The sequence below is a fragment of the Polychytrium aggregatum genome (genome assembly GCF_025602895.1).
Source record: "Polychytrium aggregatum strain JEL109 chromosome Unknown BJ171scaffold_45, whole genome shotgun sequence".
In the NCBI taxonomy this organism is placed as follows: Eukaryota; Fungi; Chytridiomycota; class Chytridiomycetes; order Polychytriales; genus Polychytrium; species Polychytrium aggregatum.
Genome location: NW_026516247.1, coordinates 308,525 through 326,496, shown reverse-complemented (window position 1 = coordinate 326,496; position 17,972 = coordinate 308,525). Strand labels below are relative to the sequence as shown.

At 57.3% G+C, this 17,972-nt stretch overlaps 7 protein-coding genes across 7 annotated transcripts; 4 read left to right on the top strand and 3 right to left on the bottom strand.

Annotated features, from left to right (window-relative positions):
* Nucleotides 1-219: 219 nt before the first annotated feature.
* On the bottom strand, nucleotides 220-1,721 carry BJ171DRAFT_520797 (uncharacterized protein). The gene is made up of 4 exons (XM_053112462.1): nucleotides 1,391-1,721; nucleotides 885-1,162; nucleotides 617-766; nucleotides 220-496 (listed from the first exon to the last, which is right to left on the bottom strand). Exons 1-4 carry the CDS (start codon nucleotides 1,675-1,677, stop codon nucleotides 267-269), a joined length of 945 nt encoding a protein of 314 aa, XP_052962978.1. The 5' UTR covers nucleotides 1,678-1,721; the 3' UTR covers nucleotides 220-266.
* Nucleotides 1,722-3,079: 1,358 nt separating this feature from the next.
* On the bottom strand, nucleotides 3,080-5,262 carry BJ171DRAFT_446107 (PITH domain-containing protein). Its single transcript, XM_053108186.1, has 8 exons — nucleotides 5,035-5,262; nucleotides 4,837-4,891; nucleotides 4,645-4,672; nucleotides 4,335-4,491; nucleotides 4,091-4,141; nucleotides 3,786-3,975; nucleotides 3,435-3,607; nucleotides 3,080-3,342 (listed from the first exon to the last, which is right to left on the bottom strand). The coding sequence occupies exons 1-8, from the start codon at nucleotides 5,107-5,109 to the stop codon at nucleotides 3,202-3,204; spliced, it is 870 nt and encodes a 289-aa protein (XP_052962977.1). The 5' UTR covers nucleotides 5,110-5,262; the 3' UTR covers nucleotides 3,080-3,201.
* Nucleotides 5,263-5,429: 167 nt separating this feature from the next.
* BJ171DRAFT_520793 (uncharacterized protein) lies at nucleotides 5,430-6,534 on the top strand. The gene is made up of 3 exons (XM_053112461.1): nucleotides 5,430-5,612; nucleotides 5,845-5,928; nucleotides 6,179-6,534. The coding sequence occupies exons 1-3, from the start codon at nucleotides 5,496-5,498 to the stop codon at nucleotides 6,341-6,343; spliced, it is 366 nt and encodes a 121-aa protein (XP_052962976.1). The 5' UTR covers nucleotides 5,430-5,495; the 3' UTR covers nucleotides 6,344-6,534.
* A 261-nt stretch (nucleotides 6,535-6,795) lies between these two features.
* Nucleotides 6,796-9,834, bottom strand: BJ171DRAFT_520790 (uncharacterized protein). The gene is made up of 6 exons (XM_053112460.1): nucleotides 9,460-9,834; nucleotides 8,776-9,024; nucleotides 8,223-8,517; nucleotides 7,733-8,059; nucleotides 7,522-7,608; nucleotides 6,796-7,360 (listed from the first exon to the last, which is right to left on the bottom strand). Exons 1-6 carry the CDS (start codon nucleotides 9,538-9,540, stop codon nucleotides 7,287-7,289), a joined length of 1,113 nt encoding a protein of 370 aa, XP_052962975.1. The 5' UTR covers nucleotides 9,541-9,834; the 3' UTR covers nucleotides 6,796-7,286.
* A 509-nt stretch (nucleotides 9,835-10,343) lies between these two features.
* Nucleotides 10,344-11,875, top strand: BJ171DRAFT_585837 (uncharacterized protein; the record flags this gene model as incomplete). Its single annotated transcript, XM_053114385.1, has 7 exons — nucleotides 10,344-10,473; nucleotides 10,621-10,662; nucleotides 10,863-10,939; nucleotides 11,088-11,210; nucleotides 11,383-11,490; nucleotides 11,697-11,736; nucleotides 11,847-11,875. 7 exons carry the CDS (start codon nucleotides 10,344-10,346, stop codon nucleotides 11,873-11,875), a joined length of 549 nt encoding a protein of 182 aa, XP_052962974.1.
* Nucleotides 11,876-12,228: 353 nt separating this feature from the next.
* BJ171DRAFT_226646 (uncharacterized protein) lies at nucleotides 12,229-14,309 on the top strand. The gene is made up of 2 exons (XM_053106531.1): nucleotides 12,229-12,576; nucleotides 12,738-14,309. Exons 1-2 carry the CDS (start codon nucleotides 12,413-12,415, stop codon nucleotides 14,224-14,226), a joined length of 1,653 nt encoding a protein of 550 aa, XP_052962973.1. The 5' UTR covers nucleotides 12,229-12,412; the 3' UTR covers nucleotides 14,227-14,309.
* Nucleotides 14,310-14,724: 415 nt separating this feature from the next.
* On the top strand, nucleotides 14,725-17,963 carry BJ171DRAFT_570870 (HAD-like domain-containing protein). The gene is made up of 11 exons (XM_053113665.1): nucleotides 14,725-15,513; nucleotides 15,667-15,858; nucleotides 15,962-16,061; nucleotides 16,169-16,271; nucleotides 16,449-16,472; nucleotides 16,575-16,649; nucleotides 16,797-16,939; nucleotides 17,046-17,172; nucleotides 17,273-17,314; nucleotides 17,412-17,476; nucleotides 17,592-17,963. The coding sequence occupies exons 1-11, from the start codon at nucleotides 14,835-14,837 to the stop codon at nucleotides 17,677-17,679; spliced, it is 1,638 nt and encodes a 545-aa protein (XP_052962972.1). The 5' UTR covers nucleotides 14,725-14,834; the 3' UTR covers nucleotides 17,680-17,963.
* The last annotated feature ends 9 nt before the right edge of the window (nucleotides 17,964-17,972 follow it).

The following is a 17,972-nucleotide window of genomic DNA, read 5'->3' as shown; positions in this document are numbered from 1 at the left end:
TCTTCGTGCCCATGTTCGGGACCCATGAGCGTTCATGCAGTATCTGTCCAGGACAACCGGGTCGCCCCGCTCTCTGTCTCGATTCGACTCGATTCGATGCGCCCCCGGGTTTGTCCGGCATGCACGTCGTTGACTGCCTCTCGGCACAGATCCCACCCAATGCCATGCTCCCTCCTTCCTCCTTCCTTCCTCCCCATCCTATCCCAGGGAGATAACGACAACGAGGGAAAACAGCGAGCTATGCGCCCCGGAGAGTGTATTTGCACTTAGGCATTGGTGATTACCGTGGGTTCGGCCTCGAGTGTTTGAGCTTCAGCGATCAGTTTGGCGTTGGCAATCACCTGCAGAACCTCCTTGAGGTTGGCCCTCCATCCATTCAGTCTCTCACCAAGGAACTTCCACTGTTCCTTGCCAAAGACGCGGTGGGTTGATCGGCTGACAACGACCGTCTTTTTGAGCTGGTTCATCTTGGCATCCACCAAGCCAGCGCGGATCACTACAGGGATGAACAAAGGGTCTCTCAGCGGGCTGCACGCACACCAGCCTGATTTCATCTGGCAGAGGCGTCGGATGAATCAACCCTCGCACCACAGCACCACCCATTCTCGCTGCCTACCATCAATAACCCAGAATTCAACCTCATCGTCCTCGATAGCGAGAGCCTTGGCAATTGTCGAGTAAGCAACCTCGTTCTCGACATGTGAAGCGGCCAGACTGGCGAGCGACAGCAGGCGAATCTTGTGGAGGTTATCTTCGTGGTTGAGACCTAGAGGGGTGGCGCAAGCAATCACAGTCGAGTCAGAGGCCAGCTCTGTGACGGGGAAGTGTGCAGGCATTGATGCTGGGCTACGTCGGCCTCGAAGGGAACGAATGGAAGGGCATACCCTCTTTCTTGCAAAAGTCTGGGTTCTTCTTGACAAAGTCCTGGTAGGCGGCAAGGTTATCGCTAAGGAAGATGTTGACCAGAGTGAAGATCTTCTCGGTTTTCAGTGCCTTGATGGCCTCCAGCTTGGCCAGGTCCTCAAAGTTCAGGACCTCGGGGATCGAGATGGCCTTCTTGACAGCCTTGATTGCGTGCTCTTTCGAGGTCTTCAGGCCAGCGGCATCGGCATTGTCAAAGGTGGCGAGGTATTTCAAAAGCTGCTCGTATGACTGCTGGGGGCTTTCCATCGCGGCAACAGGGGGGCAAGAGGGCAGCGAGGAGGTGTCAGCAGCATAGTCTGCACCTTCAACTGAATACAAGGTCACCCACGGCCAGCTGCAGTGGGAGTGGTCCGCACGACCTGTCAAGTGCACGGATACGCATCCAGATGCAGATCTGCTGGCTGCACCACGGATACTGAACTGCCCTCGCTTCTCATGGCAAGGCGGCAGAAGAACGACGGCTTACTGGCTGTCGGAGAGCTTTTCGCTGATGAGGAGATACAGGGCCCGGGTCTGGTTGAGAGAAACGCCCCACTCGGCCAGCCAGGCGTCGACCAGGTGCAGCTGGGGAATCACAGCCTCAACTTCGCCGTTCTTGGAGGCAACTTTGATGATGGCAACATAGGTGTCGTAGCGAACGGTGCTCGAGGTGGACACGGTGTTGAATAGGTTGCTCAGGCTGCTCGTGTGTCGGGGTCGGATACACAAGCATCCGTATGCACGAGCAGATGCAGTCGCCATTTGGGATTGCATCGGATCCGTTGGCAGTCGCAGAGTAGCCAGCCAAGCAAGTCGGCATAAGCGGAGAGGGTCATGAAAGTAAAAGCCTATTGTTAACAGAGTCATCGTAGCTGGCCGAGGAGCCACAGAGGTGACGCGACTGATGGTACTTCAGTCCAAGCGATTGCGCATCCGAGTGGATCGAGACGAGCAGCCATACACTTTGAGCTTGAGCTGGCCCTTCTCAGCAGGGCTGGCGACGACGGGATCGATGATTTTCTTGGCCAGGTCCGAGATGTTGTCGTCGGTGGCATGGGTGCTGATCAGCGCAATCAGCAGGTTGAAGGCGGCTTCAAAAGCTGGAGACCAGCATTCCAGAGAGAGAGAAAGAGAGAGATGTCAGGCAATGGGCTGCACAAAGCTCAAGCGCCGACCAAGATGCCCGAGAACTCGAGCACGACGAAGGACAGGTCGGCCCGATCCGAGAATCTACCCGCGGCATGGACAGACGTACCAGCGTTCTCGGCCTTGAGCAGGACAGCCACTTCGCCGACAAACAGGTCCAGGACAGCAGAGAGATCGCCGCTCTCAACGAGCGACTGGGCCTTGGTGAAAAAAGCGCCATCGGCCTGTTCTCCCTTCAGGTTTCCGATGAGACCGGCGAGGTTGAGGGTCTGTAGGATCCGCAAGCCGGACGCAGCAGTGTTTTGGCGTCGATTAGTAACGGGCCTCTGGAGATCGATGCGCCATCCGAATCCCGATCGCTTGTCGTTTGCCCGAGGCGAGAGTGCCCCGGATATCAGAGTGCAGATTGCAGGCTCGCAAGGCCCTCCCATCAGGCTCGCCAGATCCAGCGCCGGCCAATGGAATAGACCGGCGGAGTGCCGCCAAGCGAGCATTGTCCGTGTCGATCGGGACAACAGCAGCCAGGAGAGTCCGCTGGCCGCCAAAGGCGATGGTCGTCGTTCCCCTCCAAGCTCAACAAACGAAAGCTCTGTGGTTGCCGATATCCGACCTGCTGATCTTCGTAGAAAGCGATGCTGGTCATGACGGGCTCGGTACACAGGGAAGATATGCGATGCGGCGGGATGAGGTTGATCGATTCGAGCCGCACGGACGGACAGGGCAGCCGGTTGCTTCTGATCTGGGAGCCTCGAAGGAGAGAGCAGGACAATAGTTGCTGGAGCGAGCCGGATGTGCAGGACAACACAAGCTCAGTGGCCGCGCAGCACACAGGCCGGGCGCGAGCCTGACGAGAAGCAGCCGAGAAAAAAAACGCTCACGTGTGCGTGGCTTACATAAGCGAGACAGCATCACTCCCGGCATGGCAGTGACATGACATGGCAACGGAACTGGACATGGCAACGGAACTGGACATGCCAGCGGAGCAGGCAGCCCGACTATTCGCTCTGGCCCGCGACGGCAGTGTTGCGTCTCGCAAGCAAAGACCAGAAAGCTGTATTGCTATTGCTCTATGCATGGTGCCGCAGACAGATGATGGATCCCATCTGATCCATCGGCCGTGGATGCACTGCTTGGCCGCACAACGTCATCAACTCAGTGTTTCGAGCCATCTGCGTGCGTGTGCTCGACCTTCTTCAGATCCGAAATCTTGGTGGTCTCCACCGGCGTGCCATACAGGATGATTTGCTTGATCCGCGTCGTCTCGGAGCCGGACAGATTGTCAGCCACAAAGAGCTGAGCGTTGTCACGGATATGAAGGGTCAGATATGATGCAGCCTTGTTTCCAAGTGCGGCCGTAGGGAGGGCATCCGGGTTCGTGCACATACCGTGAAGCTGTGGACGTTCTGGTACTTGACAAACCTCAGGCCCACAATCGATGTTGCTTCGTAATCCCTTTCGGCCAACTCGATTGTCTCGACCTCGGGGCGACTCTCGGCGTCATCGAACGAAAGCGTCGTGGCCTGGTTGACAAAGGTCTTGATTGTTCTGGGTGCCGTTTCTGAAACAAACGCACAGTCGTGTCAGCAGGCTGGATGCGCCTTAGCGCCTTAGCGCCATCACCACCGCTGCAAAGGCTGTCATCCCGCCAGACAGAGGGTCCAGCTGGCAGCTTCTCTGCACAGCGATCAACTCTGACACCACCGGTTGGCTTGCCATCGTACGGGGGATTCACGCACCTTTGTCGGCGACAATCTTGATCGAGTGCAGCTTGACGGCCTGGTTGAAGGGAATCGAGATGATGAGCTGTTCATCGACATCGCTCTCGAGATAGGCGTCGTTCTTCTCGAGGATATTGCGGACAGTGTGTTTGTCGTTCTCGTTCAAGCATTCAACTTGATTCTTGCTTATAAAGTCACTCAGGTCGATCTGCGGTCGCAATTCGCCCAAGAGCGGCCCAAGTTAGTGGATGGGGCATTACGCGCAGATCCACAGCTACCATCAGCATGACAGTCTCGCAGCAACAGGTCCATCACAAACTTACATGTCCAGAGACAGCGGCAGACGGCCCTTCTTCGGCGGGGCCTTGATGTTGCTGGAGATGCGATGTTGGCAGATGAGACCTTCGTCATACGGCAGCCGGAGCTTCTGTCCAGGCTTGCCTGAACGCCATACTATCTTCAAGCGCACCATATTCCATCCCAACCCTCGGGTCGTCCAGCTCCCAGCTGCCCAACCAGCCGCGGCTCACAGACCCTCACTCGCCACGTTTGTTGCTCCGAGCGTACCTTGATGAGGTTCAGCAGAGCTGCTGGGTCAGCGCCCTTGAGCTCGCCGATCTTGTTTCCGGCCTTGTAGAACTGAAAGGTCGGCATTGCCGTGACCCCGGCGTGCTGGGCAGTTTCCTGGAGCTGGTCCACATCCACCTGGGCAAAGACAACGTGTCTACAGCCATCGAGGCATCAGACCCGGGCACAACACAACACAGCCGAGTGATTCATCCAATTACTATGCAACGGAAATCTCTTTGACTTCGGCAACTGCCTTTCCTGCTCTCTTTGTGCCAGCAGCGAGACATCACGATATCTTGACACGTACGTGAAGCGCTTGCTGTAATCCGCAAACACTGACGAGAGAACGATCGATAAGCAAACGAGCTGAAGCAAGAGGAGTCGTGCCGGAGTAACCGCCAAACCTCTCGGCCGTCCTCTGGGATAGTCGAAGAAACAGAAAAGGAAATGCAGCAGTAGCGAGGCGACGGTTGGACAGATCGGAGAACGAGGCCCATACCAGGCTTGATCTGTTGGCAGGGACCACACCAAGCCGCTGTAAAATCGACAACGACCTGGCGACGCACGGTATTGTGAGTTGGGGATGGGGCGTGGGTGGGAGAAGGGGAGGGCAATCGTTAGAGAGTAAAGCACGACAGCGATTTCGCGCCGATATTCGTGCAGAAGATTTGCGACGGGCTTTGACCGTGCTGCTCACCAGCTTGGTCGGCGGCTGGGAGGAGATCAGGCTCAGATAGTCCGGGTGCGAGGCAATGGAGCGAACAAGCGACATGGTGGTCAGGCGGGCAAAGGACGGCGATAGAGGGAGAGGCAGGGCTTTGGATGCAGGCAGGCGATCTGCTCGGTCTGTTCGGTCTGTTTGGCTGTTCGGTCTGCGGCTGCTGGGCGCGGGTCGGCAAGAGCGATCACGGATGCAGTTCCAAGGGGCCTCGATGGACATGAGCGCAAAGGCCAGGGCTTGATCCAGGGTCGACAGCCAGGGTGTGGCTGGCGACATAGCCACAACGTGGCTGTGTGATCCGAGGGCACGTGGACCGCTGCTGATATCAGAGCGAGCGGGCCCGCCCTCGATGGCAGCCGCATACCGCTTGCCCACAGCACAGGGGGCATCCGGGATCAGTTCCTTTGTCGAGCGCACGACGCCTCACAAGCACGGCAATGGCAGATGTTTCCGGAAGCAACTCGAATCTCGCTGCCGGCGGCGCCGAGAAGACCTCGGCCGCACAGGCTGACGATAAGGACCAACGCCGCAACTTCAACTATCCGCTTGTGCGGGTACGGCTTCGAGCAGCATCGGGGGAGGCGGTTGCGCACGGGAAGCATCGGTTTTCTTCCAGACGGGTGGGGCTTTGAGATGGGCAGCTTCGAGAGATGGGTCGGCCTCGAGTCAGCTCTCGCGAGTACTTTCACCCTGGAATGGTGCACCGCTTCGACAGCGACCATCGCGCTCTTGCATTTACGCCTCGCCTGATTTGCTCGTGTTTCGACCACCGCCCCAACTCAACAGAACTGCGATATGGTTGACGAACTGCGTCTTGAGGCCGTGGACATGGTCGTGACAGCCGTCGAAAAGCATCCTGGAAACTACGAGGTGCTCATGTGTGCCTGCTGCGGAAGCTCATGCTGTTGGAGGGCGGCACCAAGATCCCAGCAACCCTTCTTGGGCGACGGATGAATGTGGGATGGATCCAGCAGAAATCGTCGCTGCGACCGACCGCATCCATGCAGCTCGCTTTTGATCGACAGAAAAACGAGCGTGCTGCATTCGCTGCATCCTCACTCACCACAGCACACGCTCTCGCTATCGCTCTCACTGCCTCTGGGCGGCAAATGCAACACAGGCGGCTTCGAAATCCATCAAAGAGCTGATGGACAAGCGATGCGGAAGCAGCTGGCACGTAGTGGTTGGCGAAGGCTTCGGATTCGAAATCACCAACGAGATGCGCAACCTGCTGTATATGTACTTTGGAGGCAACATCGGCGTTCTAGTGTGGAAGGCTTCATGAAGAGCTCGCTTTGGGCGGTGCGGGAGCGGCGACGTGCCTCATGACGTGCAAGTCAAGCTGCAGCCCGCATCGCAAAGCGGATGTTCGACTCCGACGCCAGTGGCCATTCTGCGCTGGATGTCGGTTCCAAACGTGCATGGTGCCGCCTTTCTGGGTCATGAATATAGACAGGCACCCAGCCCACGAGCAGCTCTGTTCGCCAGCATCGCCGAGAGACGACAATCAATATTTGTGGCGATGGATGGGGGGGGGAATCTGGAGCTATTCAGGAAAACTCGGGACACCAGATACCAGCGCAGTTTGTGATGGGAATGAGTCCAACCGAGCCACAGGCAATCCAACAAACTACCTCGACAGTCTCCTGGGACTAGATGCATAGACCTTGCCTTGACGCCATGACGCACTGCCAAAGGCGCTGACGACCTCGGTCTCATTGGACAGTGTTTGGCCATGGCTGTGATGAGCGGGTGGGGTGTATTCAGGTACCGGAAAAAACAACCAACAGTCCTGGCTCAAAACAGGGTGTCCCGTTTCAAAGTGGGAGCGCTGTAAAACTACAATAGCATCGATGTCCCAGAAGGGTTGGGGCGACCTCGAGGGTCAAAGCAAAAGACATACGCGTGGCGCTTGGCGCACGTCTGGCTCAGGGACTAGAATGTACGGAATCTGAGGGGAAAGTTGGTGGTGATGGACGAGTCTAGAAGAAAAACTCTGATGAAAAACATGTCGCCGATGCTTAAAACTACATCTCAAAGTGGGCCAAAAAAAGAAAAAGAAAGAGAGAAAGGGGGATGTGCTGTCGTTTGAGTGGGGTGGTGGAAAAACGAATGTACTGAAGCTGAATCGACACTTTGATTGCAAAATAAGACCCATATCAAGAAAAAGACTGATGGATGAGGGGGGGGATAGAGCGAGGCCAGCGTTCTACTCGACAGGGCTCGACTTAGTAACGTCCGTGGGCATCCTCCATTCGGTAGGACGCTTCGACGGCTCGGCCGTTCTGACCACGGCCACGGACTGGTGCGTAGAGCGGAATGCAGCAGAAGCGCCGTTAGAGCACATGTACAATTCACGGATAGAAAGCGCGGCCACGATGCAGGCGGTGGCACTGTCTCGGTGAAAATACGCAATCGATGCCACCAGAGATAGCTGTGTGAACCCAGCCCGCGGACACTTACGCTGCTCCTTCAGACCCTTGCCAAAGTTGCGGTAGTTGAGGAAGGCAATCACAAATGTAGTGATACACAGAAGCAACGTGATCGTTTCTGAGATCGGCAATGGCGGAATTTGGCTCAGCGAGACGTCAGGCGCGGTGGCCGAGGCACCGACTGGTACCGGCATGCCGACATGCAGACATGGATGGAAATGAGCGGCGTCGGGAACACATACCAAAGAAAATCAGCGAGTTGCGCGAACCAATGTACTTTTCGACGTTGGTGGCGGCGTCATAGAGCTTGGAGACGATGTATCCGATGCCGCCCGACAGTCCCAGGAGGGTGAGCATCATCAGCCAGAAGGATTCAAGCGTTACCGCGTAGAAGGCAACGAGCAGGAGTCCAATGGTCAGAGGGAAGGCAACGCAGCCGTGAATGACCGAGTCCATGGGGTTGCCGGTATTGGAAAGCACAAGGGCGATAAACTGAGCCGAGAAACCGATAAAGAAGAACACATCGACCTTGAGCAGCACCATGTAGACGTGGTAGAGCTTCAGGCGCTCTGTTGAGCGAGTCACAAGCACACATGTCACCGGCGAGCCGTTGATTAGTGACGATATGGACGGCGAGAGGCGACGATACACGGTGCGTGATGGCATTCAGATCCTCTTGGCACAACACAAGATATACGTATCGAAAGGCCACCTATGGCGCCTGTTACCCACCTCGAACTTGGATATCGGCGCCGAGCTGCTTGAACACACTCCATCCAAAGACGCGATAGAGCTTGATGCAAATAAAGACCCAGCCGGTACAGAAGAGGACAAAGGTCACAAGGACCACAATATCCCAGATGTGGGTTTGATGCAGCGCAACGCCGCTGTTGGCGAAAAGGGTGGTGATATCGTCGTACTGTTTCGTCAGGGTCGCGCCTTGATAATATGCGATGGCCGAGTAGCCCATCGTGCCAAAGCTGAATGCAGCTGCAGAGGCAAGCTGGGTAAACGAGGCGTGCCAGACCTGAATCGAGGGCAACACAAATACGCGTGAGCACGACAGTATGAACGCTCAGCGGCCAAAGATGGGGATGGTGCCATCGAGAGTCGCCTCTGGCAGGCGGACGGAGGTGGCGGCGAAAACGCAGCTTCGGGGAGCAGCATCAACACGCGCTGGCAAGGCAGCTCCCGCCTCCAATGAATAACTTGTGCCTTCGGACAGAGCAAAGCAGCGTATCACGATGAAACACGACCGCTGCATGGGCAAAGTCGTCGTGCTTACCGCATCCAAAGCTAGCAGAAGCTGGAAGACTTGCGAGGCAATCAGGAGAGCCTCATAGACACGGATGGCGTACGAGTTTCGCATGACAATGTCGGCGTCGGATCCGGCGGTGGTGGGCAGCAGAACGGCCTGCTGCTGGGCGATTTCGGTGTTGTGGATCGAGATGACAATGCCCTCAAAGATGGCGACAAGTAGCAGCTGTGCGATGGTCCAGACCATAGCGAGCTTGGCGATGGGATGTTTGGGGATCTGCGATCGACATGGTCAGAGCAGGGATGCCCGGGTTGCAGGAGCAGGAGCAGGAGCAAGAGTGAGGAGGAAGGAAGGGAAGGGAAGGCGGATAGTAGAAGGAGGAGGAGAAGGAGAAGGAGGGCAAGGGGAAGAAGGGACATCATCAAGGCCGGTGAGTGGTGAATGCAACAGACCAAGACGACACACCACCCTTTCGAAGGAATGAAGGCTCGGCCACAAGCACGAACAGTTGCCGTGAGGGCCGATGCTGGCTGTCGTAGCAGCCAGCAGCTGGAAAACGGACTGCAAGACAGATAGCCGGGCGAGGAGCAGGGAATCCTTGGAGCACCGTCAGGGGCACACAGAAGGATGCAGAGGTGCAGAGACAGATGCCCAGAGACCGATGCAGAGACCGATGCAGAGACCGATGCAGAGACAGATGTAGCACCCTACCCATTCTTTTCTGCGGGGAGCCTCGCTTTGGGTTCGCGGCGAGAGCGTCGAAGGGCGCTCGATAGTTCGATCGAATTCCATCGGGGAGTTTTCGGGGTGCTTGGACGGGCGATGTGGAGCGACGGCGGCTGGCCGAGAAGGCGGATGCGGCTAGGAGCGAGATGCGCAAACGCACGGATACAAATGATCTGGGCCAAGGAGGGGGAGCCAGATGGGAGCCAGAGGACGGGCTGTCGTCAGCAAGCGGCGGCCGGGTGATCTTGATGAGGGAGAGAGACGCCGGGCGATGACGAGGGCGATGACGAGGGCTGGGACCGAAACGGCGAATTGCCGGAGAGGCGAGACAGGCGGCCAAGAATAGCGGCGGCGTCCGACAAACAGCGCGACAGGCCGGAGGGCGTGGGCGCGGGTGCGCGTTATATATTGGTCGCGGCGGGTGAGTCAATCAATTGATTGAGTCAACGGCGCGGGTCGGCGCGCTGTGTCTGTGGGCGCCGCTGAGTGTCTTTTTTCGGACACCCCACATCGCTCCTGGCTTCGAGCCCAGCACCGCCACCGAGGTGGTCCAGGACAACGGCCCAAGCCGACAGACGCACGGCGATGAGACGGAGCATCGATGCATGGGACGGTGTCGGGAGTCGGCCTGCGTACGCTCATGGCGGGGATGCTGCAGCCGCAGACAAGGACAGCCGCGACAGCATGCGGAGCTGGCCGACACGAACAGCACGATGCATATGCTACTGTTTGGCACTGGGCGGGAAAGGCGCCTCCAGATCCAGACCAGGCTCGACCGGGTCGTCGAAGAGCATCGACTCGCTTCTCTCCTCAACGATCGTCACGGGCGCTCTGATTCTCCTCGTCGTGCAAATAGCTCCCTCGCCGCCATGGGCAAGAAAGGAAAGGGAAAAAAGGGCAAGCAGGCCGAAGACCCCGCCCTGGATCTGCCGCTTCTCCCAACCGAGCGCGTCTTCTCCGAGCAGGAGCTGATCGTCCTCAACAAGCGCATCGCCAAAGGTGAGGCGCTTCATCGCCAGCAGCAATACGGCAAGAGATCCTGGTCTGCAGTCAGCCAGGGTCGCTGTGTATTGTGGCATTGGCTGCTACGGGCGATCACTTGGCTTCGCCGAGTGAGTAACAACTGACCCTCGGTACAATTGCCAGCCTTCGAGACGTTCGACCAAGCAAGCAACAATACTTGCGATGGTATGCAAATCAAGCTCCATCGCGGACTGCACATCGCTGGTTGCGGCGCGAAGCCCCCATTCGTCCAAAAGCACAACGATGGCCTGCTTGCCTGCCTGGGCTCCCATGCGTTCCCATGCATTCTCATGCGTTTTCATGCGTTCTCATGCATTCTCATGCCTTCTCATGCGTTTTCATGCGTTTTGATATACTCTGCACAGTCCGCGAAGTCGGAACAATTATCCGGTCCCTCGGCATCTATCCGACCGAGGAGCAGCTCCGAAACTATATAAAAGATGTGCGTCACATCGGCGGTGGTCGGGAAGTAATTCACCAGCAGACGGCTCGCCATACCAGAGAACAGAGCCCTTTAGGACCTATCATTCGCTCAGATCCCGCTTCGGAGCCACTTATCGCACCATACCGCTGCTCGCCATCGGATCTAGATGAGCGAGGAGGAGCCAACAGGCTACGTCACCTATGACAAGTTCCTCAACGTCGCCATGGGAATTTTCAAGAACCCATCGTGCCGACGCGACGATCAGGAACAACTTTTCCGAGCATTCCTTGTGGGTCCAGCGCTTCGATGCTTCCATGTTTCGACGCTTGAGTGAGAGTTGTGCGGATGTCCAAACGAGCAGCTTGGGCGCTGGCCCACTTGCGAGTAACTTGGCATGTCTCGATTCCGCTCTGATTCCGCTCTGATTTCCACACCATTCATGGGAACGTCCATCCATCCAGACCCTTGATGTCGACAAAAAGGGCTACCTGCTTCCAGAGGAGCTCAAGACGGCCCTCATGTCCGACGGCGAAGCGTTCAGCCAAGAAGAAATCAACGAGATGCTGCTGGTAGGTTTTGGTCCGGCCCTCCGTTCAGCCCCGCATTCGGCACCACAGCCCCAAGACCATGATCTGTGCTGTTGGCACCGTTTCTGTCCGGCTCCGCTCTGGCTCTGTGTGCAGGCGTTCGGCCATGAATCGGGAAAGCATCCGTCGGCACTGCATCGCCAAATATCGGATTACCGCAACTTGCGTGCATGTTCATTGCCGCACAGGCCTGCACCGATCCCACCGAGGGCAAAATCTACTATGAGGGTAAGCTTGCGGCCATTTGGGCTGCAGGATGCGCTTCGATTTCGCATGGCTTCAACCACAGGCACTCACATCGGCCCACGTCGCTTTCCGGATCTCCATCACTCACCCAGATTACGTGGCGGTGCTGGCAGAAAAGTAACTGCCTCGCAATGGCCTGCCTCCGTAGAGACTGCACCGAGTCGTGCACGTTGCAAATAGACATGCATCCGGCTTGTGCTGACTTGTGCTGGACTGCAATCGAGTGCAGCGAACTGCGATGGACTGCGATGCACCGATATTGGGAGCACCGAGATGGCCACTGGCCATGGGAATCGGTCGATGGTGCCGCTGTTGGCTCAGCCCTTGCTTGGCCATCTGATGAACGGGCGGACAGATACCGCCATGTTCATTGGCAGAGATTCGGCATTCGCCTCGAGCAGATGCCAATGTCCTCTCGGCATATTCCGAAAACACCAACTAGCCGCCTGATCGAGCGGCCGAGGAGGCCAGACGGGGGCCTGTGTCTGTCCTGGCGGGTGGCTCGCTGGTTTGGCAGCACATCTGGTCGCCGCTGCCGAACCAACCGGCCACCGTCGTTCGCTCAATCCATCAATCCATCAGTCCAACACAACTCCCCCTGCCCCGCACGCTGCCTGCTTCTCGCCCTGCTGCAGCTGCACGCTCGGCTCTGCCCACTATGAACCGGAGCATCTACCAGATCCTCTCCCGACTTCTGGACGAGCGGCTGGTGCTGCCCACGTCGGCGTTACCGCCGCCCGACACTGCTCTGTCTGGATTCCAGGACGGCAACTGGGTGGTTGCCCAGGAAGACCAGCCCGACCCGGACTCGAAAGAAACTCGGTGGGCTTCTGCTTCTGTGATATGCTGCCAGCTTGGCTCTTTTCTGTTCCTGTTGCTGCTGCGGCTTCTGCTGCTCCTGGAGGCTCGAGGCCATCCTGGCTTGACTTTGGCTTCGCGACCGTTGCTCACAGCTCTCCTTATAAACCTCGCCCATCCCGCAGATGGTTTCGCTATTTCAACGACTATTTCCTCGAGGCAGGGCACTCGGAACATAACGACGACCTGCTCTTTTTCGTCCGCCATCGCGATACCGAGGCCGCCGCGACCGATCCGCTGTTTCTGAGGCGAAAGGTCGGCAATGTTCTGCCACCCCTCACCGACCTCGTCGACTGGAAGGAGACCTTTTTCCTGAATCTCATCGTCCAGCTGCCATGCACCTTGACCGTGTCGGTCTGCAAAAGACAGCAGTCCACAGAGGCCACAGACGATACCACCGGAACCATTCCGCGCAAGACGAGCAGCTTGATCCATCGTCCGCCAAGCGAGAAGGTCTTGGGCGACCCGGTCCCAGTCCACCCCAGCCACTCTGCAAGCCACCGACGCTCGATCGCCGACCCTCCGATTCGCCGAGAGGCCGGTGGCCACTCAGTCTCGCCCGATCCTCGACGAGCGTCGCTCTATGGCGCATCTGCCGGATCCGATGCTCAAGGCAGGGCAAAGCCAAAGCCCAAGATGGTGGCGCTCAGACGAGTTTGCAAGCAGGTGTATGCCGCTCCATACAAATCCCGGATGGACGTCAAGGATGCCTTCATGAACGAGTGTTCCTATCCCCTGGTCTACTACACCATCAATGACTATGAGTCGGACGACCTGCATCTGCCCATCCGCGAGAACGAGCACCTCTGCGTCGAGCTGTCTGTCATGATGCCGCAATCCGGCGGCCTTGCGGCCCCAGCCGCCGGTGTGGAAGAGCCTCTGTCCGACTCGAGTCATTTCTGGGACAACCTGGCGGCCATCACCGTCGACCAAGACCCAACGCCTTTCCCGACCCCTGCGGGCTACAGCAAAGTGGTTCTCTTCCAAGGCGCCGTCCCCTATTCGTCACTGTCCGATATCTACCAAGAGAAGGGTATCATCACTCAGAACCCGATCAAGAGCACCTGGCACAGCCTCACCCGAGACGGCACCAAAGCCCAGTCCAACGGCTCGCTGGACCATCGAGGCGAGCGCATCGAGTATATCATGATGCGTGGTCCGAATGGGAAGGGCCAGTGCCAAGTGGCCATCACCAACCATCCCAAGTCGCGGTGGGACGGTGAAGAGGCCGAGGTCAGTCCTTCACACTCGCACTCGCACTCGCACCGAAAGAAGAACTCCATGTCGTTCGCCAGCCAGGACAGCCTGCGGGATTCGTCCGAGAGTCTGGATGGCGAGCCGCGAACCTCAAAGTCCAAGCGCGCCGCTCAGCTCTCGCTCGTCGACCGCATCAAAATCTTCAGCAGCAGCGTCGTGCGCGCTGCAAGTTCGCTCGGCACGAGCCCAACGTCGCTGGTTTCCCAATCGATCTTTGGCTTGTCGGAGAGCGACGACGCACTCGAAGCCGACACGCGGCTCGAGTGCTCCATGACCTATGTCAATGTCCCGTGGCAGTTTGTCATCAACGACCTTGTGGATCATGTAGCCTCCCAACGCAACGGGCTCTCGAGCTGAACGGCTCTTGGGACCGGGCGATTTTCGACGGCATCGGCCGATTCATCATGGGGTCCGCAAAATGAGCCAGGATGCCCTGTAATTCAAAGCTGACTGTCCCTTCTTTTTGGACCCTGAATATACATTTTCATCTGTCTTTCCGTCCATGTGCCCGCCCGAAGCGTGGTCATGGCACTGGCCGCAATCCCTTGGGTTTTGTTGGTTTGTGGAGCGTAGTCTTGCATCCATCCTGTCGATCTCCTGGGGCGACAATCGACTGGCATATCGATATCAAGAGAGTCGACCTTCGAGTCGTTTGGCTTCCAGGCACTGCTTGGCCGTCGCAGCGATGGATGAGTGGGTATTCAGGCCCAGAGATCAACGGCAGCCACAGGCGCAAGTCCAGAACGACATCCGGTCGCGCTCTCAACAGGCCTTGGACATGGGCAGCGTCGTACCGCACCGCCAATTTTGGGCAAATTACGGACCGTCGTCGGCCCTGCCTGCCAGGAGCATGTCCTTCGGACTGCCGATCGCTGCTCGCGGGCTCCTGGGGTGTCCTCACGATCCTCTGGCCTCATTTGCAATCCTGCCGAGCAGGCCGTCTGGACAGCCAATTGCGCGAGGCCATGCGAAGCAGCCCCGCTCGCCGCCGTCACCTCCAAGGCCCCTCTCGCTCGATCCTCGGCGACTACGCAGCCACACCGCCGATATCCCAGTCCGCACCACGATCTGTCTCACTCCCTCCTCTCGAAATACCAACTCGAGCCAGCATGACCCCAGCAGCACCTCCAGCCACCGAAGAAACCGGCGGCTCGGTCCAGGTTCTGCTCCCGCCCGACTCGCTCGTAGCACCTGTCTTCCATCATCCGCCCATGGCTGGCGCACCCCCCAGCGCATCGTCGGCGCAAACATCGATGCGCAAATACATGATCCAGACCGACATCAAGCCCACTCTCCGGCTGCTCCAAATGGATCAGCAGGTCGAGCAGGAGCAGGAGCAGCAAAGATCCAAACAGAGCCTCTTGCTGCGGTCACCGTCCAAGCCAAAAAAAGCTGCCCAGCAAGTCGCTCTGGCCGACTCGCCATCCCGATCCCGGTCTCCTGCTGCCAAATTGTCCCGGATCCTAATGAGCCCGTCCACAGGGTCGAAAAAACGAGGGCGTCGAGGCGGCAACCCGCTGACACCCTCCAGACGCTCCAAGAAGCCGATGCTGAGCCCCGGCGAGGCCTCCAAATGGAAGCAGCTCAAGATCTTTGAAGTCGGCTTGTTTTCGCCAAACTACAACGTCGTCACAAAGCTCATTCGTAACGTATCTTTGGCGAGGCGATCCTGTGTGCGCCGAGTTGGGCTATCTGCTGCATTTCGGGCAAGCCAAGCCAATCCCAAGGCCCCCACCGCGGTGTGATGCAGCTCAGGTCGGCTTCGTCTGACGAGCCATCGCCTCATCTTCCATCTAGCCCGAAAATCCTTGTCAAGGTCGTCAAGTGAGATATCCAACACCACAAAGTCACGAACCGACAAGATTCCACTAAAAGATTCGACCGAAACACTGAATCTCGTTGAAGATGGCGACGACGTCGACGATGCCCTTACGGACGAGCTGGATCTCACGGACGAGGCCAGCCCGGAATCGGAGAGCGATGGTCTTGGTGAGTTCACCCGATTGGCCCACTGCTCTGATCAAACAGCACGCCGCTGCAAGTCTCCAGTCCGGTGAATATCAAGGCTGACCTCTCCATGCTTTTGAAGCAGCCACCCGCGTCAAATCCGTCATCATTCAGAATGCCACCACCCATATGGACTCGGAAGATGAGGACGACGACTACGAGGCCGTACGAGACGAGTTTGACCCGTAAGTTGGTCAAAGTCGCCGCCTAAAGCCATTTACCGCTGGCCAGACCTTCTGTTGTACCTTCGGACCGGCCATCTCCATCGCTCATGGCAATGCTTCGCACCTAGATACGAGTTTATCAGACAGCTGGGGCCTGTCTGCCCAGACGATTTGAAGAGAACCTCAAAGCTACTGCCATCAAAGAAACCAGGCCAGAAGAAAATTACCCTGGTAACGATCTGCACCCCCAATGGGAATATGGAATGGCTCGTGTCTTGAACCTGTATTTTTGGGAATCTGCTCATTTGTGCAGACCCAGATCGACGCAACGCATGCTAACACCTGCCTGCGCACCGTTCATGTAAACTCGACACTATCGCAATTGATGGGGATTGAATCTCTACCAAGCTTTTGGATCTGGACGAAACGCTGGTTTGTATTAATCAGAAGCCTGGCAGCTAGCAGTTTGATGGACAATCTCCTTGACACTATCGCGCTGGCTGGCATGTTACCAACCGTGTCTGAATCCGGCAGGTTCACTGCAAGACCGAACCTCTCGAAAATCATGATTTTATGATTCCTCTCACGGTTGCCAGTGAGCACTACGAGGTACGCTGCTGCAAACAACGTCATGTTCATTTGCAGATGTCGCTGGGCACCCGTATGATAGTAGAAGAGCTTCTCGCGGTGGGGGGGGGGTCACTGAAGGAAGCCGGGGACGGAGCTGATCCATAGCTTTATTGTCGGATGGGGCAGGTCTATGGGCGGATCCGGCCATTTGTGGAGGAGTTCCTGGAAAAGGTCTCGCAGCTGTTTGAGGTTGTGGTCTTCACAGCGTCGCTGCAAGTCTATGCCGATCTCGTGCTCGACATGCTTGACAAGAAGAAGAACCGATTCCAGTAAGAGTACTCGACGCCTTCGACATCAAGCCGATATCGGTTTCCTGACAGCCGCTCTAACATGGGCGCACTCCTTCCTGCCGGCGCTGGTGCGTTTTTGACCCAGACACCGGCTCTATCGCGACTCGTGCACCATCGTCGACGGCGTGCACATGAAGGATTTGGAAAAACTCGGCAGAAATATCAAGCACACCATGCTGGTGGATAATTCCCCACAAGTATTTGCCCTCCAGGTGAGCGACGCCGTCACAACCCAGTCGATGGCAATACAGATAGGGCCAGCATCACGATGTGCTTTCTGACACGGGTTTTGTTCCCTGTCCCCATGCATAGCTCTCGAACGGGATTCCCATCAAGTCGTGGTATGACGATCAAGTATGTGGTCACTGTGTTCTCGTGCGTCATTTTGATGGGCGGCAACCTTACTCGGCTTGCAGCTGACCGGCCTTGCTTTGCGGGATGATATACCTAGGACGACCACGAACTACTGGACCTGCTCAAGTTTTTGGAGACTGTCAGCGATACAGACGACGTCCGGTAGGCCGACACCAAGCCATATTGCAACGACCGGATCTGACAGAGCCTTGCGCGAAAGGGAGTAGTTGCGGTGTGCCACGCCGACTGACTCGTATCCGGCTTTGGTCATCACCAGCCCTCATATCGATCGACAGTTCAAGCTCAAGGAACTCATCTGGCCAACAGATCCAACAACCTTCGAGGACAACGACGACTTGGCGTAACAACAACAGATTCGACTGCGCTTGGATCTGCACTTCCAAGTGACGTATCCGGCTGTCATGAGAGCAAGCTCTGTGACAACGGCGGAGCCGGGCCGACCACATCCGCCACGACGCCCGTTGGCGGCTCAGCCTTTGACTGCCATGCCCGACGAAGACGGACAAGAGCAGCCCTGCGGCCAGTGGGGAGGGTATGAAGGGTTGGGTCCAGGTCAAATGGGCTTGGGCCAGTGCGAAGCGTGATGTCGAAATACATGTGCCGTTGCTGCTGGCACGTTGCCCTTGCATAGGATTCA